The sequence below is a fragment of the Prionailurus viverrinus genome, chromosome B1 (genome assembly GCF_022837055.1).
Source record: "Prionailurus viverrinus isolate Anna chromosome B1, UM_Priviv_1.0, whole genome shotgun sequence".
Taxonomy (NCBI): Eukaryota; Metazoa; Chordata; class Mammalia; order Carnivora; family Felidae; genus Prionailurus; species Prionailurus viverrinus.
Genome location: NC_062564.1, coordinates 40806146 through 40828824, shown reverse-complemented (window position 1 = coordinate 40828824; position 22679 = coordinate 40806146). Strand labels below are relative to the sequence as shown.

At 39.3% G+C, this 22679-nt stretch overlaps 2 protein-coding genes across 5 annotated transcripts in view; one reads left to right on the top strand and one right to left on the bottom strand.

Moving 5' to 3' along the window:
* The window catches only part of KAT6A (lysine acetyltransferase 6A), a 114596-nt gene extending 93695 nt beyond the window's left edge, over window positions 1-20901 (bottom strand). The window contains exons 1-2 of one of the 4 annotated variants that reach the window (XM_047855041.1): window positions 20806-20901; window positions 17314-18230 (exon numbers count right to left, since the gene is read on the bottom strand). In XM_047855041.1, the coding sequence (XP_047710997.1) occupies window positions 17314-17913 (600 nt within the window). In that variant the 5' untranslated portion in view covers window positions 17914-18230; window positions 20806-20901. Of the gene's footprint in view, window positions 1-17313; window positions 18231-18497; window positions 18746-20805 lie in introns of those variants that run through there. The other 3 variants (XM_047855044.1, XM_047855042.1, XM_047855040.1) reach the window with 3 other exon arrangements.
* AP3M2 (adaptor related protein complex 3 subunit mu 2) overlaps window positions 20666-22679 on the top strand; it is a 110651-nt gene continuing 108637 nt past the window's right edge. Inside the window, exon 1 of the mRNA XM_047855045.1 lies at window positions 20666-20890. The gene's annotated coding sequence lies outside the window, so the exon portion shown is untranslated. The remainder of the gene's footprint in view (window positions 20891-22679) is intronic.

Here is a 22679-nt window from a genome sequence, read left to right as displayed (position 1 = left end):
AATGACAATCTCATGTACAACATATTCCCCCAGTATATACACATGAGACAAATGACAATCACAGGTAAAATATATTCCCCCAGTATATGTACGGCATTACTGTTTTATTGGGCTTTTGCTTTGTGTGCTTTGCAGATACTGCATTTTTTACAAATTGAAAGTCTGTAGCAACCCTGCATCAAGCAAGTCTATTGGTGCCATCTTTCCAATAGAATCTGCTCACTTCATTTCTCTGTGTCACATTTTGGTAACTCACAATATTTCAAACTTGTTCTTTCATTATTATATTTGTTATAATGATCTGTGATCAATGATTACAACTCATTGACAGCTCAGATGACAGCATTTTTTTTTTACCAATAAACTACTTTTAAGTACATTGTTTTTTTAGACATAATACAATCGCACACTTAATAGACTACAGTATAGCATAAACATAACTTTTTTATGCGCTGGGAAACCAAAAAATTCACTTGATCCATTTCACTGCAATTACGGCAATGGTCTGTCTGGTCTGCAACTGAACCCACAATATCTCCAACATACGACTGTATAAACAATTCATATTCCCAGACAGTATATTTGAATGCAAATAAATCAGTGATGTTATTATAGAGATAACCACCTTAATTTTTTAAATAAATCACTTCTTACTTTAAATTATTTTCAACATGTTTCACAACTGAATGTAAAACACTGCTGTTCTAGAGCAGGGGTGGGCAAACCGTGGGCCTACAACCAAATTCAGGCCACCACCTGTTAGGTAAGTAAAGTCTATTCTCTATTGAAACACACTCTCATTCGTTTACATATTGTCTACAGTTGCTCTGCACAGAGTTAAGAAGTGAGATGAGAGACTCTATGACCCACAGAGCCTAAAATATTTATCCTCTGACACTTTAAAGAAAAAGTCTGCCAACATCTATCTCAGACCGACAATCATTCAAAGCTCCACTGTATTGGGAACTTACATGTCAATACATCAGACAAATCAGTTTCATTCTCTTCCTGTTTTTTTTTTTTTTAAAGCAGTTTTTGTACTTAGATTCTCAGAGCTCCCTGGACTTAGGCATCACCACTTCATGTAATTTATTGTTATTTCCTTGGCTCCCTCATTTGACTAAGGGCAGAGTATCTATGTAGTATCCCTGTTATATAATAATCCCAGTACCTAGCATAGCAGCTGGAACACAGAGATTCTGTGGATATCTGCTGAATGCATGTCTGAAAATAAGCATATGATTTAACACAATCAGTCAAGAGTACAGGAGAGATTCAATCCTACAGAAACTTGTTACTCAAAGTGTATCCTGCTCAGCAATGGAATACTTGGGACCTTGTTAGAAATGCAAAATCTCAGGCCTCACCAAAGACCTAAAATTGAATTTTAACAAGATTCCCAGATGAGAATTTGAGAAACCATACTATACAATGTGGTGCTTAATTATATTAAACTCATTAGTTTGATTCCTAATATGAGCTAGGTCACTTTGCATGGGGAAAAACAGCAGCTCCAGGACTTCATCCTTACCCTAATCCTGAGCTTCAAGACATAAAATAAAGACTTATTTTGATGACTTTGACAAAGGGGGTTCTTTGTTATTTTGTTCTTTTATGGGGGTAGGGGGAGAAACACTGTTACTAAAAAAATAGGTCCAAAGGGGGGGGACTATTCAAATATTTTGCCTATTCCAAAGGAGTATTACCAGAGAATGTCCATCCTAATTTAAATGGATTATAAAGTATATGAACAATTTTAACCTATCAAGATGTCTGTTTCTATGTCCTCTTAAAATTGAGAGGTGTTCATAAAGACTTCAAATAGTTTTCAAAATACAATGGCAATATTTTGCAGGTTAATAAACTGATTTGTTTTGTTGTTTCACTGAAGAAAAGAAAGGGAAGTCAGCACTACTTCCTGATATTTGTTTCTGGAAACAAACGCTAAAAAACCATAGCAGCTATGACCTGCCTGGACTAAAAATAATCTTCAAAAAGGCTGTTGCTCGATGAGTTTGGTAATTTAGATACTATTACTATCCCTTTTGCAGAAAAGAAACTGACACTTGAGGATAAACTAACTTAAAGATTAAACAATAAGTTAAGTGATGAGGCTGAGATGTATGGCCCTTAAATACTCTTATATAAGCCTCAAAATAATCAGAATTAGAGTTGTAATAATTTGCGAAGTACTTTAAACTACTGGACCAATTTACCAGAATCTTAGTTTATCTCAACTCTGAATTCATAGTGTTTTTTTTTTCTTTTGACCATTCCACTAGCCTCTATATTCTAAGCACGTATATTTTGCTATATAATCTTGGGCAAATCACTTGACCTCTATGAGCCTTTAGTTCATCTAAAAATAGACAATCTTCCTTAAATATCTAGTACATAATATTTATTCAAAATTATGTAAGTTTTCAAATGCAAGTACTATATAACATGCACTTAAAAAGACTGACAAACGTGAACATAATCAATCAAACAAGGTTTCCCCACCATCAGTAGAAAAGCAACAAAGCTAAGATGGTGGGGCAAGGGAGCGGGTGGATGTGTGGAGGGTGATTCTACAGGACAGAAATCTAACAGTACAGGCCACTACAAGAGAGAAGTTGTTACAGCTTACAAAAGACCACGCAAAACGACCTACATATTTCTCAAAGCAACACCATATAACAGTTATAAAAAAAAAACCAACTAAACAAATTTCTGATTACCTCTAAGTATGTATGTTTGTATGTTTTTAAGTAATCAGGCTTAAGACACACTAGTAGTAGAAATACAGATCAGAGGCTGTCTCTGGGCACTAGGTTGGAAGAACAAACTCCAATAAGAGTCAAAGAATGCAGTCAAAAATGGATTGGGGCGCCTGGGTGGCTGAGGCAGTTGACTTCGGCTCACGTCATGATCTCATGGTTTGTGAGTTTGAGCCCCACATCCAGCTCACTGCTGTCAGCACAGAGCCTGCTTTGGATCCTGTCTCCCTCACCCTCCCCTGCTCCCGCGCACGCTCTCTCTCGCTCTCTCTTTCTCAAAAATAAACATTAAAAAATGGATAGGGGCACCTGGGTGGCTCAGTCAGTTAAGCATCTGACTTCAGCTCAGGTCATGATCTTGCAGCTCGTGGGTTCGAGCCTGGAGCCTGCTGCGGATTTTGTGTCTCCCTCTCTCTCTGCCCCTTCCCTACTCTCTCTCTCTCTCTCTCAAAAATAAACAAACATTAAAGAAAATTTTTTTAAATAATGATTTTTCACTTATTATAAGACTGCCAAAAATCAAAAAGTTTGATAACACTGTGTTGTGAAGGATGTAGGCAAAAAGTACTCTGATACACTGTTGGGTAATCTCTATGGAGAGAAATTCAGAAATACCAAACTTACAAAGGCATACATATTCTTTGACCCAATTGTTCCATTTCTAGGAACCTACAAGTCTAAAATAATGCGCAATGGAGGTTACTGAGTACTGTTTGTAATAAAAAAAAAAAAAATTGGAAAGAAATGTCCATCAGTGAGGAACCAGTTACGTAAATTACGGTACATCCATAAAACAGAATACCACCAAATCTTATATAATGACATGGAACACACTTTTAAGATATTGTTAAGCGGGAAGAAAAACAAAGCAAGATGTAGAAAAGTGTATTAAGGTATGCTCTAAGGTATGCTCTATATGGGAGAAAAAAACATATATATAAGTGACTGCTTATATACACAGAGAATCTCTTTGGAGGGTAGAAACCAAACTCATTGACTACATCCCAGGAGGGGAACTGGGTGCTTGCGGAACTGGAGTTAAAAGAATACTTTTAATGGAACTCTTTTGTACTTTTTTAATTTTATGCACTAATGAATTATTATTACCTATTAGGGAAACACAATTTCTTAAACTTTTTAAAATATTTTATGGGTAATAGAGAACAAATATTATCTTGAAGGAAGTAGCAAATGATACTTTACAGCTGATGTATCAAACATTTGCAAAAAACATCTGAAATGCTATCTCCCCTTTTAAATCTACAGAGGCTATAAATTTTGAGAGGATAAATGGTTTAGCTTCTAAGTTTACTAAGAGAGTTAATAGTTGTTTTTTTTTTTTTAAGTCAACCTGATTTCTATCATTCCTCCTTCCAGTTTAAACCTGACAGTTTCAAGTCAACATTTTCTGAGCATCTTACAAAGTGAATACAAAGATTAATAACATGTATGACCTGATAAATGGTTTGACAGATGTATGTAATAAACGGTAAAAGACACCACTTTTTTTTTTTTTAACGCTTGTCATTTTCATGAACAAGAGGCAGCCTGATGTTGCTGAGAAGTACTGGGATTGAAAGAGACCAGGACTATAGTTCCATTTCTTCCCTTAATGAACCATATAACTCTGCATACACAAAATCTAGCAATCATAACACCTGGATGGCCTACCGTACTACGAAAGTGTTAGAGCAAAAGAAGATATGTGTGATACCAAAATCTTTTATCATCTGTGAAACACTTCAGAAACATAATTATACCACCCATATGAAGTTTTAGGGAGAAATATTTTATTTCACTTTTTCTTTCTCTAGCTTTCTTTGCTGAAGAGTTCTCTGCTTAGCTGAAGTTATTAGAAACAAAACTTTATTTTTATTGTTCTTTCAAAGTTAATAGATGACAAAGCCAACCCACTTGTAAAGCATTCAAAGAAAAAGGTACATTTTTACTCAAAGTTACATATGTAAAATCCCAAACAGAGGAAAGCAGGTATTCATCTGCAACTCAAAGTTGGAGCTTACACAGCACATTAACCAAGGCCTTGATGCTCTTACAATGGAGGGTTAATGAGACCAACAGGAAACCTAGGGTGGCAGCAATAAGGGCAAAAAGGGCCAATACAGAGTGGAGCTACAAAAGTACCAACAGCTGTGGCTGTCATGCTGGTAGCCTTTCAGCCTTCTTAATGATATGCTTTGTCAGTGCTCTTAAGTTTCAAGTTGCTTGTTTAAAATCTTGCTCTATTCTTTTTTTGTTTTGTTTTGTTTTAATTTTTATTTAGTTTTGAGAGACAGAGCAAAAGTGGGGAAGGGGCAGAGAGAGGGGGAGACAAAGAATCTGAAGCAGGCTCCAGGCTCTGAGCTGTCAGCACAGAGCCCGACGCAGGCTCTAACTCACAAACTGTGAGATCATGACCTGAGCCAAGTCAGACGCTTAACTGACTGAGTCACCCAGGCGCCCCAAATCTTGGTCTATTCTTAAGCAATGAGAACAATTCGTTTACCTCAGCCACCACTGATGTATACTCACGATTCAGATGAAACAAATCCTATCTTCTACCACTAAAAGGCTAGCAAACACACGCGCGCGCGCGCACACACACACACACACACAAAAATGTATCCTGCTGCCTTGGAGGTTACCCTATCACACCTTACCATCAGCTCAAAGAAAGCAGTATATCAAGAATAAATGCTAACTAATGTTGGCTGGGGAGGGTAGTGACTCCAAAACCAAGATCTAAAAGTTAGATGTGTGATTTGGTTCTTTATTCATATTCAATTAAACATTTATAAAGAGCCTACAATGTTTTGCTTCTAGGCCTTTGTACATGCTGTTCCCTCTGCAGGAACCACTCTTTCCCACCCCACCCATTTGCTTCCCCACCTCACTAACCTCTCACATGTGACTTCCTCTGAGAAGACTTCCCTAGTTTTCTCCACCCCTTCCTGTGTTTCCACAGCACTCGGTTTTACCCCATCAGAGCCCTTATCACTGTGTTAATTACACAGACAGTATGTCCTTTACCCAGGACTTAATCACTGCACTGGCACCTGAAAATGTTCCATACATACTTACAAAGCATACCAGACATTGTGCCAGATAGGGATACAAAGACAAAAAAACAAGATCCTAAATTCCCTGTCTAGTAGGAGACAAGCTAAAGCAACAATACAATATAAAATGGGCTACGATGGAGGCATGTACAGGATCTCAGAGGCATAAAGAGCCCTAAGTCACCCTGGAAGCAGGATGAGTAATAATGAAGAAAGAAATGGAAAGAGGATATGCCTAAATTAAGCCTGCAAGATTAAATAAGAGCTAATCAGTGAAGAAAAGAGAAAGGATAATCATTCCAGACAGGAGAAAAACAAGAGCAATAGAAAACAAGGTGGATCTGAGGAACTACAAGTAGTTTGGGATGTACAGTGGTTCTCAAACCTTAGCATGCATCATAATCACCTGGAGGATTTATTAACATACAAGTTGCCAGACCCCACCCCCCAGTTTGTGATTCAGTATGCCTGGAATATGGCCCAAGAATCTGCATTTCAAACATTTTCAGGTGACACTACTACTTCTAACCCCTGGGACAACACTTTGAAAACCACTAGTATAGTGGAACACAGAGGGCATAAGAAATAGCAGTAGACAAGTTCAGAGCAATGTGATGGGGTGAAGGGGGTTAAAAATTATATACACTATACCAAAGAATTTGGCACTAAAGAATTTTAACCAGAGAAGTAAGTTTAACTTCAGAAAGATGGTAATAATAGCTAGTATTTATAGAGCACTGGATTTTATGTATTCTGTACTGTCCAGTAACTATTAGACATATATGGCTATTTCAGTTAAATTAAAGTTCTTTAGTCAAACAACCACATTTCAAGAGCCACATATGGCCAGTGGCTACTGTAGTGAGCACAGATATAGAACATTCATTCCATCATCACACAAAGCACTATTAGACAACACTGATACATATTAACTCATTAAATCTTCAAAACTTCATTTTGAGATAGGTACTGTATTATCTCTATTTTATAGAAAGAAATGTGGCCAAGAAAAATTAAGCAAATTACCCAAGGCCATAAAGCAAGTGCTGCCAATATGGGATGCAAACCCAGATGGTCTGGTTCTTGGGCCTGTGTTCTTAATCACTTCTTAACAAGATCATTCTTGGCAATAATGTGGACTGGAGGGAAAGGCTACTGGAGGAAGGAACACCAATGAGGAAACTACTGAGGTAAATCAGGAGAGAAATGACAAGGACCTGCACTGAGAGAGTAGCAGCTGGAATAGCAGTTAATTAAAAGACGTTAAAGAAGCAGAAAAGACTGGGGGCAGACTAGAGCTGAATCCAAAAGAAGTGCAAGTGAAGTGTAGAAGATAATACCAAAGTTTCTTTTAGGAATCAGAGTCAATGTCAATGTCTTGTACCACAGTAAGAAATCAAAAGAACAAGTTGAAGGTGATAAATTCCATCTGGGTCATCACTGAATTTGAAATGGCTGAGGAGGGGCGCCTGGGTGGCGCAGTCGGTTAGGCGTCCGACTTCAGCCAGGTCACGATCTCGCGGTCTGTGAGTTCGAGCCCCGCGTCAGGCTCTGGGCTGATGGCTCGGAGCCTGGAGCCTGTTTCCGATTCTGTGTCTCCCTCTCTCTCTGCCCCTCCCCCGTTCATGCTCTGTCTCTCTCTGTCCCAAAAATAAATAAAAACGTTGAAAAAAAAAAAATTAAAAAAAGAAATGGCTGAGGAAAGACACTACACTATGGGATATACAAGTCTACAGCTCAAAAGAGAGGTTTAGATTATGAATTTAGTCATTAGTATAGTGAAGGTTAAGTCTAGACAGAACTCAGATGGTTGAAACAACAAGTAGGCACAGATCAGGACCTTAGGGAGTCCAATATATAAGATTCAGGCAAAAGATAAGGAGCCAGTAAACTGAAAATAAATTAATCACAAAGATGCAGAAACAGACACCTAGCAAAAAATTATCCCAGAGGTCAAGGGAGGAGAGAATGGTTAACAACCATAAATGCTGCAGAGAAGTCAGGTAACATAAAGACTGAAAACTGTCCATAAGAGCTGTTTCCAATGGTGCTCTAGGCCAAAGGGCAGATTGCAACAGATATGGAATGAATACAGACTTTTTCTCAAGGAGTTTCAAAATGAAGGGAAGACAATAGAGTGTAGATGTAGAGAAGGATTTGGAGCAGTGTTTTTGTTTGCTTTTACTCTAATTTGATGGGAGAGACTTCCCCATGTTAAGGGGAAGACTGGGAATATTATTGATGGAACAAAGCCCCCAAGACAGGAGAGAACATCCTATACACAGAGAGATGAGCTCTAGACAAGACACTTCTTTTATAACCTCTGAAAAGGTAGCAAAGGGGGTAAAATACCTACAGACGTATGTAGTTTTGTGTGGGAGGGGTATAAACTGAATGAGCTCATATGGCCAGAGAGATTCCATTCTGTGAAGGAGAATACAGGAGGGTCAGCTGACAATGAGAAAAGTGAAAGGGCTGGAGGAAATACTGAACTGCTGCAGAGAGAACAGACTAAAGACACAGACATACATCCCAAAGCAGAACTGATTAGATGTTACAAATTTGTAAGTGGCATCCCACCACATGGTTCGTGTAATTTTCTTCAAAATGATAAACAGTCCCATAAAAAGCAGGGAGAGAAAAATGATTGGCTTAATGTCAAGTCTGGGGTTTGCCAATTGGAGGAGTAAAGCGAGTAACTGAGGTGATAAACCATAAGGCCAAGCAATTAGAAGAAAAGCATTAGAGTGGTGGGAGGGGGGCACCCATCAAACTCACACATGGAACCTTCTCCAGAATATGCACCAAAGGAGACCCTGACGAGAAAAAAAAGAGCAGGTGCATAGGAGAGAAAGGTGAAACATTAGGGCACTTATGGTCAGGAAGTAGGATAAAACAAAATTTAGGTTTCCATAAGTACACTGTCCTGGTTCAAAGTGTGTTCATGAGAGTGGGGGTGAAGTATGTTGTTTCATGAATTTGTCTGCATTTCGATGATTAGGTAAAAAGCATCTGCTTCTGTCCTAACCCCCTCAGCAAGTTGAAATAGAGGGTTTTCAACCCTGGCTGTACTGAAGATGCACATGGCGACCTCAAAACAAAACAAAATTTTAAAAATCTCATATCTGGGCCCCACTGCTAAATTTAACTGCCCTGATGTTTATTTTTTGAGGCTCCTTGGGTCAAAAGTGGATTTAGTATCACTGCTTTAGATTTAAGTTACAAATTTAAGAATTTACTGGCATGAGAAGAAATTAAATAACTAAAGCAGGAAAATGGTAAAAGAGGATCTAAACCCTAAGTCAGATATTTAAAGATGTGCTCAACAGAAAAGTTGGGAAACCACCCTAAAGCACAGCATCACACTCAACACACAAAAAAATTTAATAATGTTTCTAAGGGTTCTGTTACAGGTTCTAGAAAACTCAGGAGTTAAATGCTTCACTGTAGCCAATGAAAGAAAAAGAAAAACCTGCACTCTACTAAGCAGAAAGAATTGAAAACCAACTTAACAGCACCTCTCCAGGTCAACTACAGTTCACAATTCCCTGGAGGAAAAAGCAGCCTATAATATAAGCATGATAACACCGCCCCCCCCCCCCGCCACACACACACACACACACACACACACACACACACACACACACACACACACACGGAATCTCTACCTTCTGCACGAAAGGTAAATGGCAAAGGAATCAGCTGTCTTCTTTCACACATACAAAAATTTTAAGTTTTTTAGCTGACAGATTTTCTTTCTACGTCATTTTCTCCCTAATCAGTTTTACCAATAATCTTAAAACCACCCAGTTATTGTATAAATAACTGTCTCCAATCTCAATCTTTATTTGCCATTACTGTAACGCACTGCAAAATTTTACCACGAAGTAAAATAATGCAGAGATGAACTGTTAGTCAAAACAACCAAAAAAGACAAACATAATCTGTTTGCTGCCTTCTCTTTTAAGGTTTGTTTCCTATTACAAATCATCACCCAGAATTAAGATTCTATGTATACCTAACAATGCATGGTAGACTCTACATTTCTGTTTTCCCCATATTTAATGCCTTTAATAAGAATTACTTCATTAATAGAAAAGCTTGTGCCTTTCTATCTCAGTCCTAAACATTTTAAGTTCTAACCAATTATCCAAGTCACTCCAAAGATCTATGTTGTCAACTTTCTGAAAATCAGACTTAACTATAAGCAGACCTTTTTTTTTTTTCTTTCAAAATTCAAGTACTTTCTCTTCCAGCATTATGGTAGCTCAACATGTTCTTCTGATACATACCTAAAAACAGAGGACCACTTTCTAATTCCTCTAACATGGACCATAAGAAAACAGTCTTTTACAAAACGATAAAATATTGCTTCAACTTTCAAGAATGTACAGCTATCTTCAATCACTGAAACAAGCTGATTTACATATTTGTGGTTTATAAAAACCACCAAAACTCTCTAGACCAGAGTTTATTCTATGGTTTCCATTAAGAAATACATTATTTTAGGGGCGCCTGGGTGGCTCAGTCGGTTAAGCGTCCGACTTCGGCTCAGGTCACGATCTCGCGGTCCCTAAGTTCGAGCCCCGCGTCAGGCTCTGGGCTGATGGCTCGGATCCTGGAGCCTGTTCCCGATTCTGTGTCTCCCTCTCTCTCTGCCCCTCCCCCGTTCATGCTCTGTCTCTCTCTGTCCCAAAAATAAATAAAAAACGTTGAAAAAAAAATTTAAAAAAAAAAATTAAAAAAAAATACATTATTTTATACTTATTGCTCTCTAACACTTTAAAGCAGTACTACAGCCTAATGAAAAAAAAAAAGCAAAGAACTGAGAAGGGTCTGACCACTTTCTCCCAGATTAACCTGCTGCATGGCACTGAGCTAGACACTTAAATCTCTTTGACCCTCAATTTCTCTATTCATGAAATAAGATTAGAAATACTGTTATCCAAGACTGTTACTGGCTCAAAATTCTACAAAATGCAAAAGATTCTTTTTTTCAAAGAATGTATCTGTACTTCGTAAGCATAATATAATCCAAGTATAAAATATACCTAACACCATAGCTAGACTTATTTTTCCTTAGGTCTTTTTTTTTTTTTTAATTGCCAGCAGTTAAAAACTATTTTGACCCAGAATGGCATTCTGCAAATCGAAATACTACACTACTATAATCCCTATGCTTAATTTCAACCCTTAACCAAATAATACCATATTACAAACAGTTTCTTTGCCTGTTCCCTAATGAAGTTGAGAGTAGTTCTTTGGACTTGAATTTACAGAGTTATGTACAGTGCTGATGAAAGCCATCTGTCGGGAACTATGACTTTCCTGTCAAAGGAAAACACCAGAAGAAGCAGTCTAGATTTTCCTGGGAACCAGCTGCAGCTGAATGAGTCCTAATCCTGCTCCAGCTGGGAAAAGCAGAAGGGTGAAGTCGCTACAGGTCTAATTCATCTGCTATAGGTCCTTTGTGAACTGACTCCACCCATGAGTAGCCAATTGGTAAACAACTTTACCAGAAGGAGGCTCTTAATAATTCCTATGCGTAACATTCATTTGTTTCTTTAAAAATGTTTAAATCAGAACATGAAAAGTATTCATTATTCTAATTTTAACACTTCCCAGTTCACTTTTTAAAAATCTTCTTAATTCTACTTTAACCAGCCAACATGGCAGCCAGATTCAGTCCTCTTATATAGCTAAGATCCAAGTCAGTATAGAAAATATACTTTCTCCAATACTCTAAATAGAAAGAAAAAAAATCCTATTATCTATTTGTTTTCATAGTATTAAAGATAAGTGTAATACAAAAAAACACTGGCTCATGTGTCAGGATGAACTAAATAAAAAACAGGCAGCAAAGACAAGAAGATAATGTATTTTGCATACATTTTCCATTTGGTGTTTTATGAGAAGCCATAATGAAAACCTGTATTATTAAATGTTATTAAATGGCTATTATATAAATATATTACACCTATAAAATTTAACCATGTCAAATTCTTCTGAGCCTTCAATAAGAAAACATGTCAAAGCACTCAGAACAGTACTCAATGCATTGTTAGCCCTTTAACAAATGTTAGCTATTAATAGGTTTCTATAAGCAACTGCTTACATTCCCTTGGCCTACTGATACAGGGCAAAGAAAGGTCAAAATGTTTAGATCCTCTAGGTCCTATTCCTGAAGCACTTTGTAGTATCTGATGTCTTCATTAATTTCTTCCCTTTATTTCATCAATTTATTAGAAATTAGTCCAAAAAAGAGTAGAGTGCTAGTAACTGTTAAGTGTAAGAAAAATGTTTAGGTTGTGTGCATTGCCCAGGTATAGAAGTTTTGATTAGCAATGGCTAAACCAAAGGTTGCTTTAGTAGCTCAAATTTTCTTTCAGGGTGTGTCATGGACTGAAAATTACCAAAACACACAGAGCTCACAAGCTAACTAGAAGACCAAAAATTACCTGTACAGTTGATTGAATTTAAATAAATACTGCATTATAAGTATATCTCTGCCTGAATTATTTTTAAATTTCTGGGTTGTTTTTTTTTTTAAATAAGAACAAGTCTGCTGAGACAAAGTCAATTCCTAACCCCATTTATATTTAATCTACCTCGATAAATTGTTAGTAACAAATTTTTATTTTTTATTTCTAGCCAGCTTTTCCTCACAGTCCAGTTAGAGTCACCAAAAGTTGATGTAGCATCAATCTTACTATAAAGGCCATTTCCAAATAGCTAAATCAAAGCTTTATTATTCTTAACTCAGTGTTTTCAAATATGAAAACATATTTGCATCCCTACATCAAAAATCTAAGTTCCTGGGGGCGCCTGGGTGGCGCAGTCGGTTAAGCGTCTGACTTCAGCCAGGTCACGATCTCGCGGTCCGTGAGTTCGAGCCCCGCGTCAGGCTCTGGGCTGATGGCTCAGAGCCTGGAGCCTGTTTCCGATTCTGTGTCTCCCTCTCTCTCTGCCCCTCCCCTGTTCATGCTCTGTCTCTCTCTGTCCCAAAAAATAAATAAACGTTGAAAAAAAAAATTTTTTTAAAAAAAAAAAATCTAAGTTCCTGTCAAAGTCCCATTTATTCTACAAATTTAAAATGTCAAATTCCACTCAGAAAAATAATTTGGATTCAGTATACTAAGAGTTTACTGTACTGACGTAACTTATTTTAGAAGGTTTTAAATGTATCGCTTGATCTTTCTACTCTAAGTTACCTACCTTGGTAATAACTAAACAATAACATTAGTTGACAATACTTTCTCTTCCCTTTCCAATTGTAATGCTTCCGTAAATTATAACTCTGTTCCACAATACTACTCCACAAAATAACATTTCAATGCCGTGGTTATCATTAAGAGTACAGTTTTCTGGACTAGTAAGAAGGAACATAAGCTAGATTTTTCTGTGTGTAAAATGAACCCAGAAATTTGATATCAAGGTGAAAATTATTCCTGAAAAGGTTCCTTCCAAGACTCAGTGTCTAAAGATAATTTTTTTAGTGTTTATTTTTTTAGAGGGGTGGAGGGGCAGAAAAAGAGGGAAAGAGAAAGAATCCTAAGCAGGGGGACTCGGGGACTCGATCTCATGAGATCATGCCCTGAACCAAAATCAAGAATCAGATGTTTAACCAACTGAGCCACCCAGGCGCCCCTAAAGATAATTTTTTAAATAGACCATCACAATCTCAAATAATACAGCCCCACCCAAGAAACATCTCGTTATTTCTGAGATTCACAATGCTTAATTGATATGAAAAAAAAGAATGTATAAACTAAAAGCTGTATTTCATAAACTAAAAAATAATTCCAAAAATATTTATTTCACATCTCTCTACCTTAATCCTCAACAAGACCTAAATCCTAAATTCATTGTTCACCGTAGGCATCTAAATGTTTGTTATATGAATAAATGAAATAAATGAACAAATTATCTTACAGTAAAATCTTTCAAAAGCAAATAAATTTTCAAGAAGCAAGTTGTTATTTAAGCCAGTGTCACACTATCACTCTCACCTATATGCCACAATTCAAGGGAAAGCAACATTTGGTCCAAAATGAAAGCACTCTACTTACAACCATGCAACAAATCCCAAAGTGCAAATCAGAAAATTTCAGTGATAAATAAAATGAAAATTAATAAGCACAGAAATTATCTTTAAGAGAAATAAAATGTCATGTAAACAAAATAATTTTTTATAGATTGCAGGCACACAAAACTAGATTTTTCATAATCTTTGGTTTCTGATACATTCTTATCACTGATTCAAAGTCAGTTTTAGAATTCATTCTATGATAGAAAGAGAAAAAAGGGACACAAACCAAGAAGGGGTAGGGGGTAGAAGGACATATGGCCTTTCATAATTAGAGAATGTGCTATGGAATTAACACCAAAAATATTCACAACTGTGTACCTGAGTGCAGTGTCAGGCACTGTATGTAACAACTCCCAAGAGGCAGCAGGTAGCTAAAGCTGTTACAAAGATCGGAGCCAGACTGCCCAAGTTCAAATCCCGGCTTTGCCACTTAATATCTCTGCGACTGAGAGAAATTAGTAAACCTCTTTTATGCCTCAGTTTCTTCACTTGTAACATAACAGTACCTACTTCATGGATATGTATGAGAATTAAATGAGTTAATAGATGTATACCTTTAAAGTAATGCGTGGCACGTAGTAAACACATCAAGTTAAATTACCATCAAGTTAAACACTTACCATAAACTACCACAACCCTAAAGCTAGCTCAGAAATTTCCCTTACAACATAGATTTAACTTTTAGATCACAGTATCCCATGGATTTTCCTATTTATCAGTGTGAAAACACACTTAAGTTCAAGTGTGTTCACCAAAACTCTTAAAAAAAAAAAAAACTTGGGGCGCCTGGGTGGCGCAGTCGGTTAAGCGTCCGACTTCAGCCAGGTCACGATCTCGCAGTCCGGGAGTTCGAGCCCCGCGTGGGGCTCTGGGCTGATGGCTCAGAGCCTGGAGCCTGTTTCCGATTCTGTGTCTCCCTCTCTCTCTGCCCCTCCCTCGTTCATGCTCTGTCTCTCTCTGTCCCAAAAATAAATAAACGTTGAAAAAAAAAATTAAAAAAAACAAAAAAAAAAACTATTTCTACACAGCTGATCCCACAAAAAGCAGCAAACACTACTCAGTTGCTGAAAATCTAACATACAGTTCTACGGTTCCTTCCAAAGGCTGGTATCTCCAAGCAATAAAAGTTAAAAATTGATACAGAAAAAAATAAAGAGGAACTTGAGATAATGCCAATTCAGTTCCAGAGTGCCTGGCCCACAATAGGTACTCACTCAATAACCATTTGCTGAATTAATTAAGGCCTAAATGTGAAAGTACTTCTGGCCTATCTTTTCCTTTCTCCATCACTGTCAAATACACTCTGTATAATTTTTTTGAGAATATCTAGGTTCATAACAGCAAACCAATCAATTTTTAAAAGAGAAAGGAAAGTACATAAAATACAATAAAAAGAACAAACATATAATCTGTTCAGAGGAGTAATTCCTCACCATATTATGATTTTGAATGTGAGCTTTTCTTATCTTTGGGGGAAGTCACTCAGGAAATTCACTACTTAAAATAAGACTATTTAAAAATATATAGCAGATCTCATCAACTCTAACTCCATAGATATCATAAAATTAGTTTTTAATTCAGACCCATACACATATATAGAAGTCTATTCAACAAAACTCAAAATACATTCTTAAATGTATACTCCAAATTTAGTTACTTCGGTTAACAACACTACATATTACAGTTATGTAACCTAAAAGATATTTCTAACTAAAGTCAACCAACAAATCTCTACTGGATTAAGCTTTTTTTTTTTTTTTTTTTTTTAATATAGAGGTCTCAGCCCAACTGCAAAATAAGATGGTTCTCAAGGTCCCCTTTCAAAAGTAAAATCCCAGGGTGACAAAACTTAGATTTGTCCCATAGTGTACTATACTGGCTACCTTTTAAAAATACATACACAATTGATACTTTATATATGGCTAATATTTTCAAATATTAAAATATCTAATTCAAGCAAGGGAAATTATAGTAAAAGCAAGCACCCAGGTGTTCTGGCAAAAAATTTATAATACCTAATTCACTGATATAACACTGAATTCATTCTAAACTACAAATTGTTTCCTGTTTCCATGCAGTTAACCTGTAAATCATTTGGTAACAATTTTTGGAATCAATCGTTATATTTCACTTAACTTCAGCCATATGTGATCAAGAAACAGCTCTTACAGTAAGAGTTCTTACAGCACTGGACTACAGAGTAAAGCATTTCAGTTATTTGTCCACCTTGAAATTTTAATACCACACTTTTAAATAAAATGCTCAAATGACACACAACCATTCTAACAGAATAATTTCAAGAGTAATAATGGTTAAGATAATGTTTCTATTTCAAAGTTCACTGGGAAAATTGAACCTTAAAATAGATCTCTAAAACTTCATCAAAGAAAAATACTGTTATTTTTCAGTTGCTATTTAAACAAAAATCTATAGCTGGGTTACTAACTGCAATAAATTTAGCCTGGACCTCAAGTATTTTTAAACACATGCAGTGTTAACTTTACAATCTTCTCATCCTAGAAGTAGCTTCCATGATCTTAGGCAAAATAAAGATTATTTTACTATTGTATACTAAAATGTGCATTCAGTACTACCACTCTCCCCACAACTACAATTCAGAACACTTGAAATAAATTCACAGCTAAGACACTAGGTCAATGTAAAAAACTGCTACTGACAAAATTCTCTTCATCTCCTAATATCTATTGAAAGGCCAAAATTTGCTGTTTCTTAGCATACTTTTTTAACTGCACAAAATAACAGCATAAAACACAGCACATTACCACTGTGTACCAAAACTCCCAACTCCACAGAACTTTAGGAATACAGAATACTTTTTCCTGACCCATGTAGTTACACCGCTCATAAATAACACTTAGGACTTCATCATATGCAAAGAATACATGACAAAAAGTTAGAATATGACAAAAATAAGAATTGATAAATTTGCTTAGCTACAACTACGGATGGGTCAGGAGACTCAGTCTCACTCCTTCCTAATGGTAATGTGCAAGAAAAAAGAAAAAAAGGAAAAAGGTTCTTAGAGTCACCTGCTTGTTTCAAATCCAAGCCTCGAACATTTAGGAGTGCTCATCAACTTCCAGCAGTAAGATATTCTAAGAACTTGTAACAGCCTTAAAGTTGAACGCTACTTTTAAACTCTAATCTAAATCTGTTCTTTTCGGTACATCAATACACTCTGAATGTCAGGTGTCAAATATTTCAAAGTATCAGGGCAACTGGTATCTACTGAATTCCAACAACTTACCAATAAAAAACCAAAGATGATCATTCCCTAAGTCCCCAAACACAAAACTTGAACATAACTTCTACATACTTCCTAGAAACATGACTTTGTAGCATGCTATACCTTCAGCTCTATGAACACTGATGCGTATACCACTCTTACCTTATCCTTTTCATGTGGAAGGAGTGACACTGGAGGTAAAGAGGAAAGAGACTCACAACTCTCTTTCCCATCCACACTGGTTGCTTTAGTGTTGAGCCGATAAAGAGGTCCATCTTTAAGGAGTCTGCCGTGGCCAACGGCTCGTTTAATAGCCAATCGTAACTGCTGGTGAAAGCCAGAGGCAGCGCTGCCTCCAAATAATGCAGACACATCCTTCTGACCTTTCAAAAAACGTTCAATGCTTTTCAAAGTTGAGCCACTGGACTCTGCCAAGCCCTCAACTGCCCGCTTGATCAGTTTATTCCAATCTACGTTTTGTTTATTATCCAATTTTCCATGGTTTCGGGGTTTAGGAAGTGCTATTCGCCCAGGATTATCAGGATCTTTATAGGAATTGAGTCCTTTATTTGAGACTTTTAAAATTGTTCCATCTTTAACACTCAACTCCAATTGTTCTAAAACAGTTTTACGATCCAAGCCATGGGATGAAGACACTGCATTGCATATCCTTTCTTCTGAAGGACGCTGTTTTTGCTTCTTCACTTTTTTGATGGCCTCCAAAATCCACTCCGTATACAGCGGGTTAGCGAGTTTTACCATGGTGAAGGATTCTGTATATCCATAGAGTCGTTATCCCTTATCCTGATGCTGAGTAAGTTTTATACCATGGAAAACAACATTCTCGGAAGCTGGGAACCAGTTAACCATAGCATACAAGTTTTCTGGCCTGAGTCCTTCCTCCTTGCACAAAACAGAGTGCCTCCTCACTTTTACTTCAGAAACCAAAACAACCTGTTATTTGAAATGTCTTTAAATTTCCCAATAAATTTCTCAATAGCACCACACATGGGTCTCTTCATGAACTTGTAAGAACTCAAGAACATCCCATTCCCAGCAGAAAAATGTGCATCTTATGCCTGAAAAACAATTAAAACAAGATCAGTTTCCTATCAAAACCCACTTTGTAAATAAGCTATAAATGAAACATCCTGATCTTTAAAAACAATCAAATAGCAAATGTTTATTGAGCACCTGTAGAGTTTTAACAAGTTTCTATCAACATTCTGAAACAATCATGTATGTATGTAAAGGATTGGAATAAAAATGAAAAAAAGATGAATAATTAGGATACAACAGGTATACAAGATGAGATATACTATGAATGACCTTAGGCTACAACTAACCAGAGGGGTGCTGACTATTCTGTACTCCACAATCTCTGCTCACCAGTCTATGAATTCAAACTCTTCCTTGTCATCTTTCCCCAAGAAACTATTCAGCACTTCAACAAGTATCTGGATTAGTAGAAATAATCCTGCAATGAAAGTAAGAGTGAATCTTTCATCTTTCAAAATTCCAGACATTCAGACTGCATAAAAACAGTCAATAAAATAAGGAAGAAAACCGTTGAGAAAATTTTAACTATTTTATATAAAAAAAAATACTATTTACACAGATCAAGTTCATATTTTAAGTAAACACTGCAAATGGAAACAAAAATATTGAAAATTATCAAGTGTCAGAAGTGCTTAAAGAATTTTAAAATAATCCAATTTCATTCAAATTTCAAGAATAACATGCTGATAGCTTCTCCTAAACCAAACTAAAACGCTAATATTCAATATAACGGCAGGAATAACTGTCAAAATGTTCATAACCAAGCTACAGATATAGCAACTAGAAATGAGAAAGGCCCAGAATCACAGGGTTCAAATGCACACACTACATGTCAAATGCACAATATTGCCTGTCAGCAGGTCTAAAGAGAAGATCTCATAGATTCAAGATTTCTGTCCTGAAATGAACGTGAAAGAGTAAAACACAAACACATAAATACATTGCCTCTCCAGGATCAAAGTCAATATTCTTCTTTCAGACAAAAGAATCTGGCAGATAAAGATCTTTTTAAAAATCACCAAAATAACGAATTCTGAAACCAATTGACTTCTTTGCTTCCAAAAATAAATGTAACTTAGGTGATTTTTAGGACGCCTGCTCTTATTCTGAGAAGCATTTACATTACAACCTAAAAAATTATATGAAAAATGGCTCCCGCAGCAATTATTCTTAAAATTAATATTAAAACCAAAAGCAAAACTAACAGATATTAGAAAAGCTACAGTGCTATAAACTCTGATAGGAAAGAAAAAGGCTGAAGTAAACACTCAAACTTGAGCCAAGATTTATTTTTAAATTAGCTGGCTAAAAAGAAGCCCCCTGAGAGAGCTATGCTTCATTCTGGTGAGAGTCTCGAGAGGATAGAAATCATAGTATTATTACTCCAAGAACGTTCATTACGTAGGCATTAACGCTAAACTGAAGGAGAAGCTACAATCTGAGTTTAAGAAGCCGGGAACGTCCTAATTGATTATGCTCGCAGGTGAAAGAATGAATGACAGCTAGTCATTGTCTCTCAGGTCAGGGTTTTCACCAGTCTCCAGGTCTTCAGACAGTAAAGCGCCTGCAGACTTGAACTTTAACTCTCTGAAAGTACACCAGCGGCTAGAGAAAAACTACTCCTTGCTTCCGACAGTCCTTCCCCGGCCTGGATTCCCCACCCCCAAACACATCTTCGCGCTCTCTTTTTAAAGAGCGAGAAACTTTAAAAACTTCAAACTGCACAACCCTGCAGCTTGCCAACGGGTAGCTTCGCCGTACCCATCAGATGGAAACAGAACCCAAAGACTAAGTTAACAATGAAATCACGTGAAAGAGTTAAGAGCAATGTATCTCCCATTCCCGGTTCCTCCAAATCCTAAGCCCCACAGAGGCCGGTTAAAAGGAGGCGTTTGGGCCACGCAGGCTGCCCAAGAAGCCTGACAGGTCCGGCAGCTCCCGTCCAAACCGGCCGAAGGTTGACAGGCAGCCCGCCGCCTCCCCTCCCAGCTCAGGGGCTGACAGCCCGACAGACACAACACCACACGTGCTGCCTCCTCCGCACCACAACACCCGCCAGCCTGTCACCCCCACTTGCAGCCTCAGCCCCGCTCGGATCTCCGCGCACCCCGCCGGAGCCGGAGAGCGAGCACCCGGGAGCGCGGGCAGCAGGGGCCGCGCCCGGCCTGGGGCAGCGAGCGGCCGGGCGCAGGTGGGGCCGGGGCGGTGGGCGCGCCCCCGAGGGAGAGCGGGCTCGCCGGCACAGCCCAGCCCGAGGCTCCGCGGCCTGGGCCGCTCTCCGCCCGCCCACCCGCCGGCTCCCCGGGGCTGGGCCCGGCCGGCGGGCGGGCGGCGGGGGCGTTGGGCCCGCGAGCGCCGGGCCGGCGGGCGGCGCGCGGGCCGCAAGGCGGGGGGAGCCGGGCGCCGGCCGGGCGCGAGGGGGCGGCCTCGGCGCCCCAGCCCGAGGCCTGGCGCAGAGCAGCGGGAGGCGGCGCAGGCCGCGGCGGGGCCTGCAGCGGCCCGCCGACCCCGCGAGGCGGCGGAGCCGGCTCCGGAGCGGCTCAGCCTCGGGCTCGACGGCCAGGGGCAGTCGCCGGAGGCTCCTCGGCTACTTACCGGGGGAGAAGAGAGCCGGGATCCCGAAGCCCCGGGCCGGACCGCGGAGATGCCCCAAACTGACACGGCCGCCATCTTGGAGACAGTGAGCTCCGGCCGGGGGGAGGGGAGGCGAGGCGGCGGAACAGCCGCGGGGGGAGGGGAAGCGTCGCGAGGGAACGGCTGCCTGGGGGAGGGAGCGGTAACAGCCTGGGAGGGAGGTGTGGGGGAAGGAGAAGGGGGAGCACGAGAGGGGGGCGGGCGAGGAGCGGGAAGAGCTGCGCCGAGAGCCGGGAAAGGCCGGAGGGCGGGGCGGGACAGGAGGGAAGAGCCGGCCGGGCAGGTCACGTGGGGCCGGTACAAAAGGCCAAAGCCACAGTGGGAGGAGGACCTGATGGGGCTGGAGGCCAAGAACTGGGGGTTCCTTCTTGTCTTTCTCACGCGGTTAGGTCAGGCAGATAGCGGGAAAAGGAAATGGTGTATCCCCATTACACAGCTGGGGAAACTGAGGGCAGGCGCATGGGTGGGGTGGCTTCAGTATGGCACGGAAATCCGGTAGCCAGACTATCTGAACTCCTGATGATGTCTGTTTACAGTTAGCAGATCCTCCCTCCCCACTTCTGTGCTCACACCCCACTTCCACAGTAACTCTCCCGGAACCCGAGGTCAAGAGCTGGGGGAGTGGGGAGGGGACAAAGAGCGGGGAGGAAGTTGCCTCCCTTTATCATTCCCTTTTGGCTCCCATCGCACCCCACACATGTCACCCTACTGTAGGAAAAAGAGTAGGTGCAATGAGGAGGGAGGAGAGGGTGGAAACTTAGACACCCGTGTGAAGCCCTTTCACCACAATGACTTCATCCTCCCCACATCCGAGAGGCTTGTTGGACCTTACCAAGCCGTTTTTAAAAGAAACAGCAAAGACTCAGGTCCAGTGACTTACACAAGGTCACACAGCTCTTTTGTGGCACACATCTGAGTTTCAAGGCTTGATCTCTTTTGTTCCAGTGCTTGTCTTCTACCCATTCCCTATGCAGAATTGCTCTTTTCCAAATTGAAAGCTGAACCACGAACTGGCACTTTTCATGGCCTGTCTTCTGGTGGCATGTATGTTTCTTTGTCTTATCTCTCATCTAGTAAACTCCTTGACGCAGAGATTGAGTCATACGTTTTGTTTTGTTTTGTTTTGTTTTTTCTGCAGTAAATGACAAAAAGACATACTAAATGCTTAATAATTCTTAGTGGAAGTGTATTCCTGCTACTGGACTTTTAACTGCTGTGTACCCCTCTGTATAAACTGTCCTCCCCATACCTCATGTTATCTCAGCGTTCCCTTGTAAAACCACCCTCTCACTCACTGCCTTAATTTTAATGTGTATCTCCTTTCTGAACTCTTACAGTATTCACCATTTGCCCTATTCCTTTGGCACTTGATACATTGCTCTTGCGTACATTTAATGACTCTATTCCCAAACATATGCTCTTCTGCGATGCCTCTTTGCATCTCCAGCAGCATAGTCTTGTACAAGCAGTACAGACTCAAAAAAAAAAAAAAAAAAAAATTAGAGGCGCCTGGGTGGCTCAGTTAAGCCTCCAACTCTTGATTTTGGCTCAGGTCATGATCTCACGTTCCTGGGATGGGGCTCTGCACTGACACCACGGAAACTGCTTGGGATTCTATTCTCTCTCTCTCTCTTCCTCCCTCCCTTTGAGACACTCACTAGCTGTCTCAAAATAAATACACATTTAAAAAAATGTTGCTAGTGAATGAAAATTTTTTCAGCCACTTAAAAAAGATGGAATTTTTACCCCCAACACAAGCCCTGCCTTGTTTATTCCTGGACCTCTACTTTCCTTTCTCTATAGCTTTTCTCCATTCCAATCCTTAGCCTTATTGT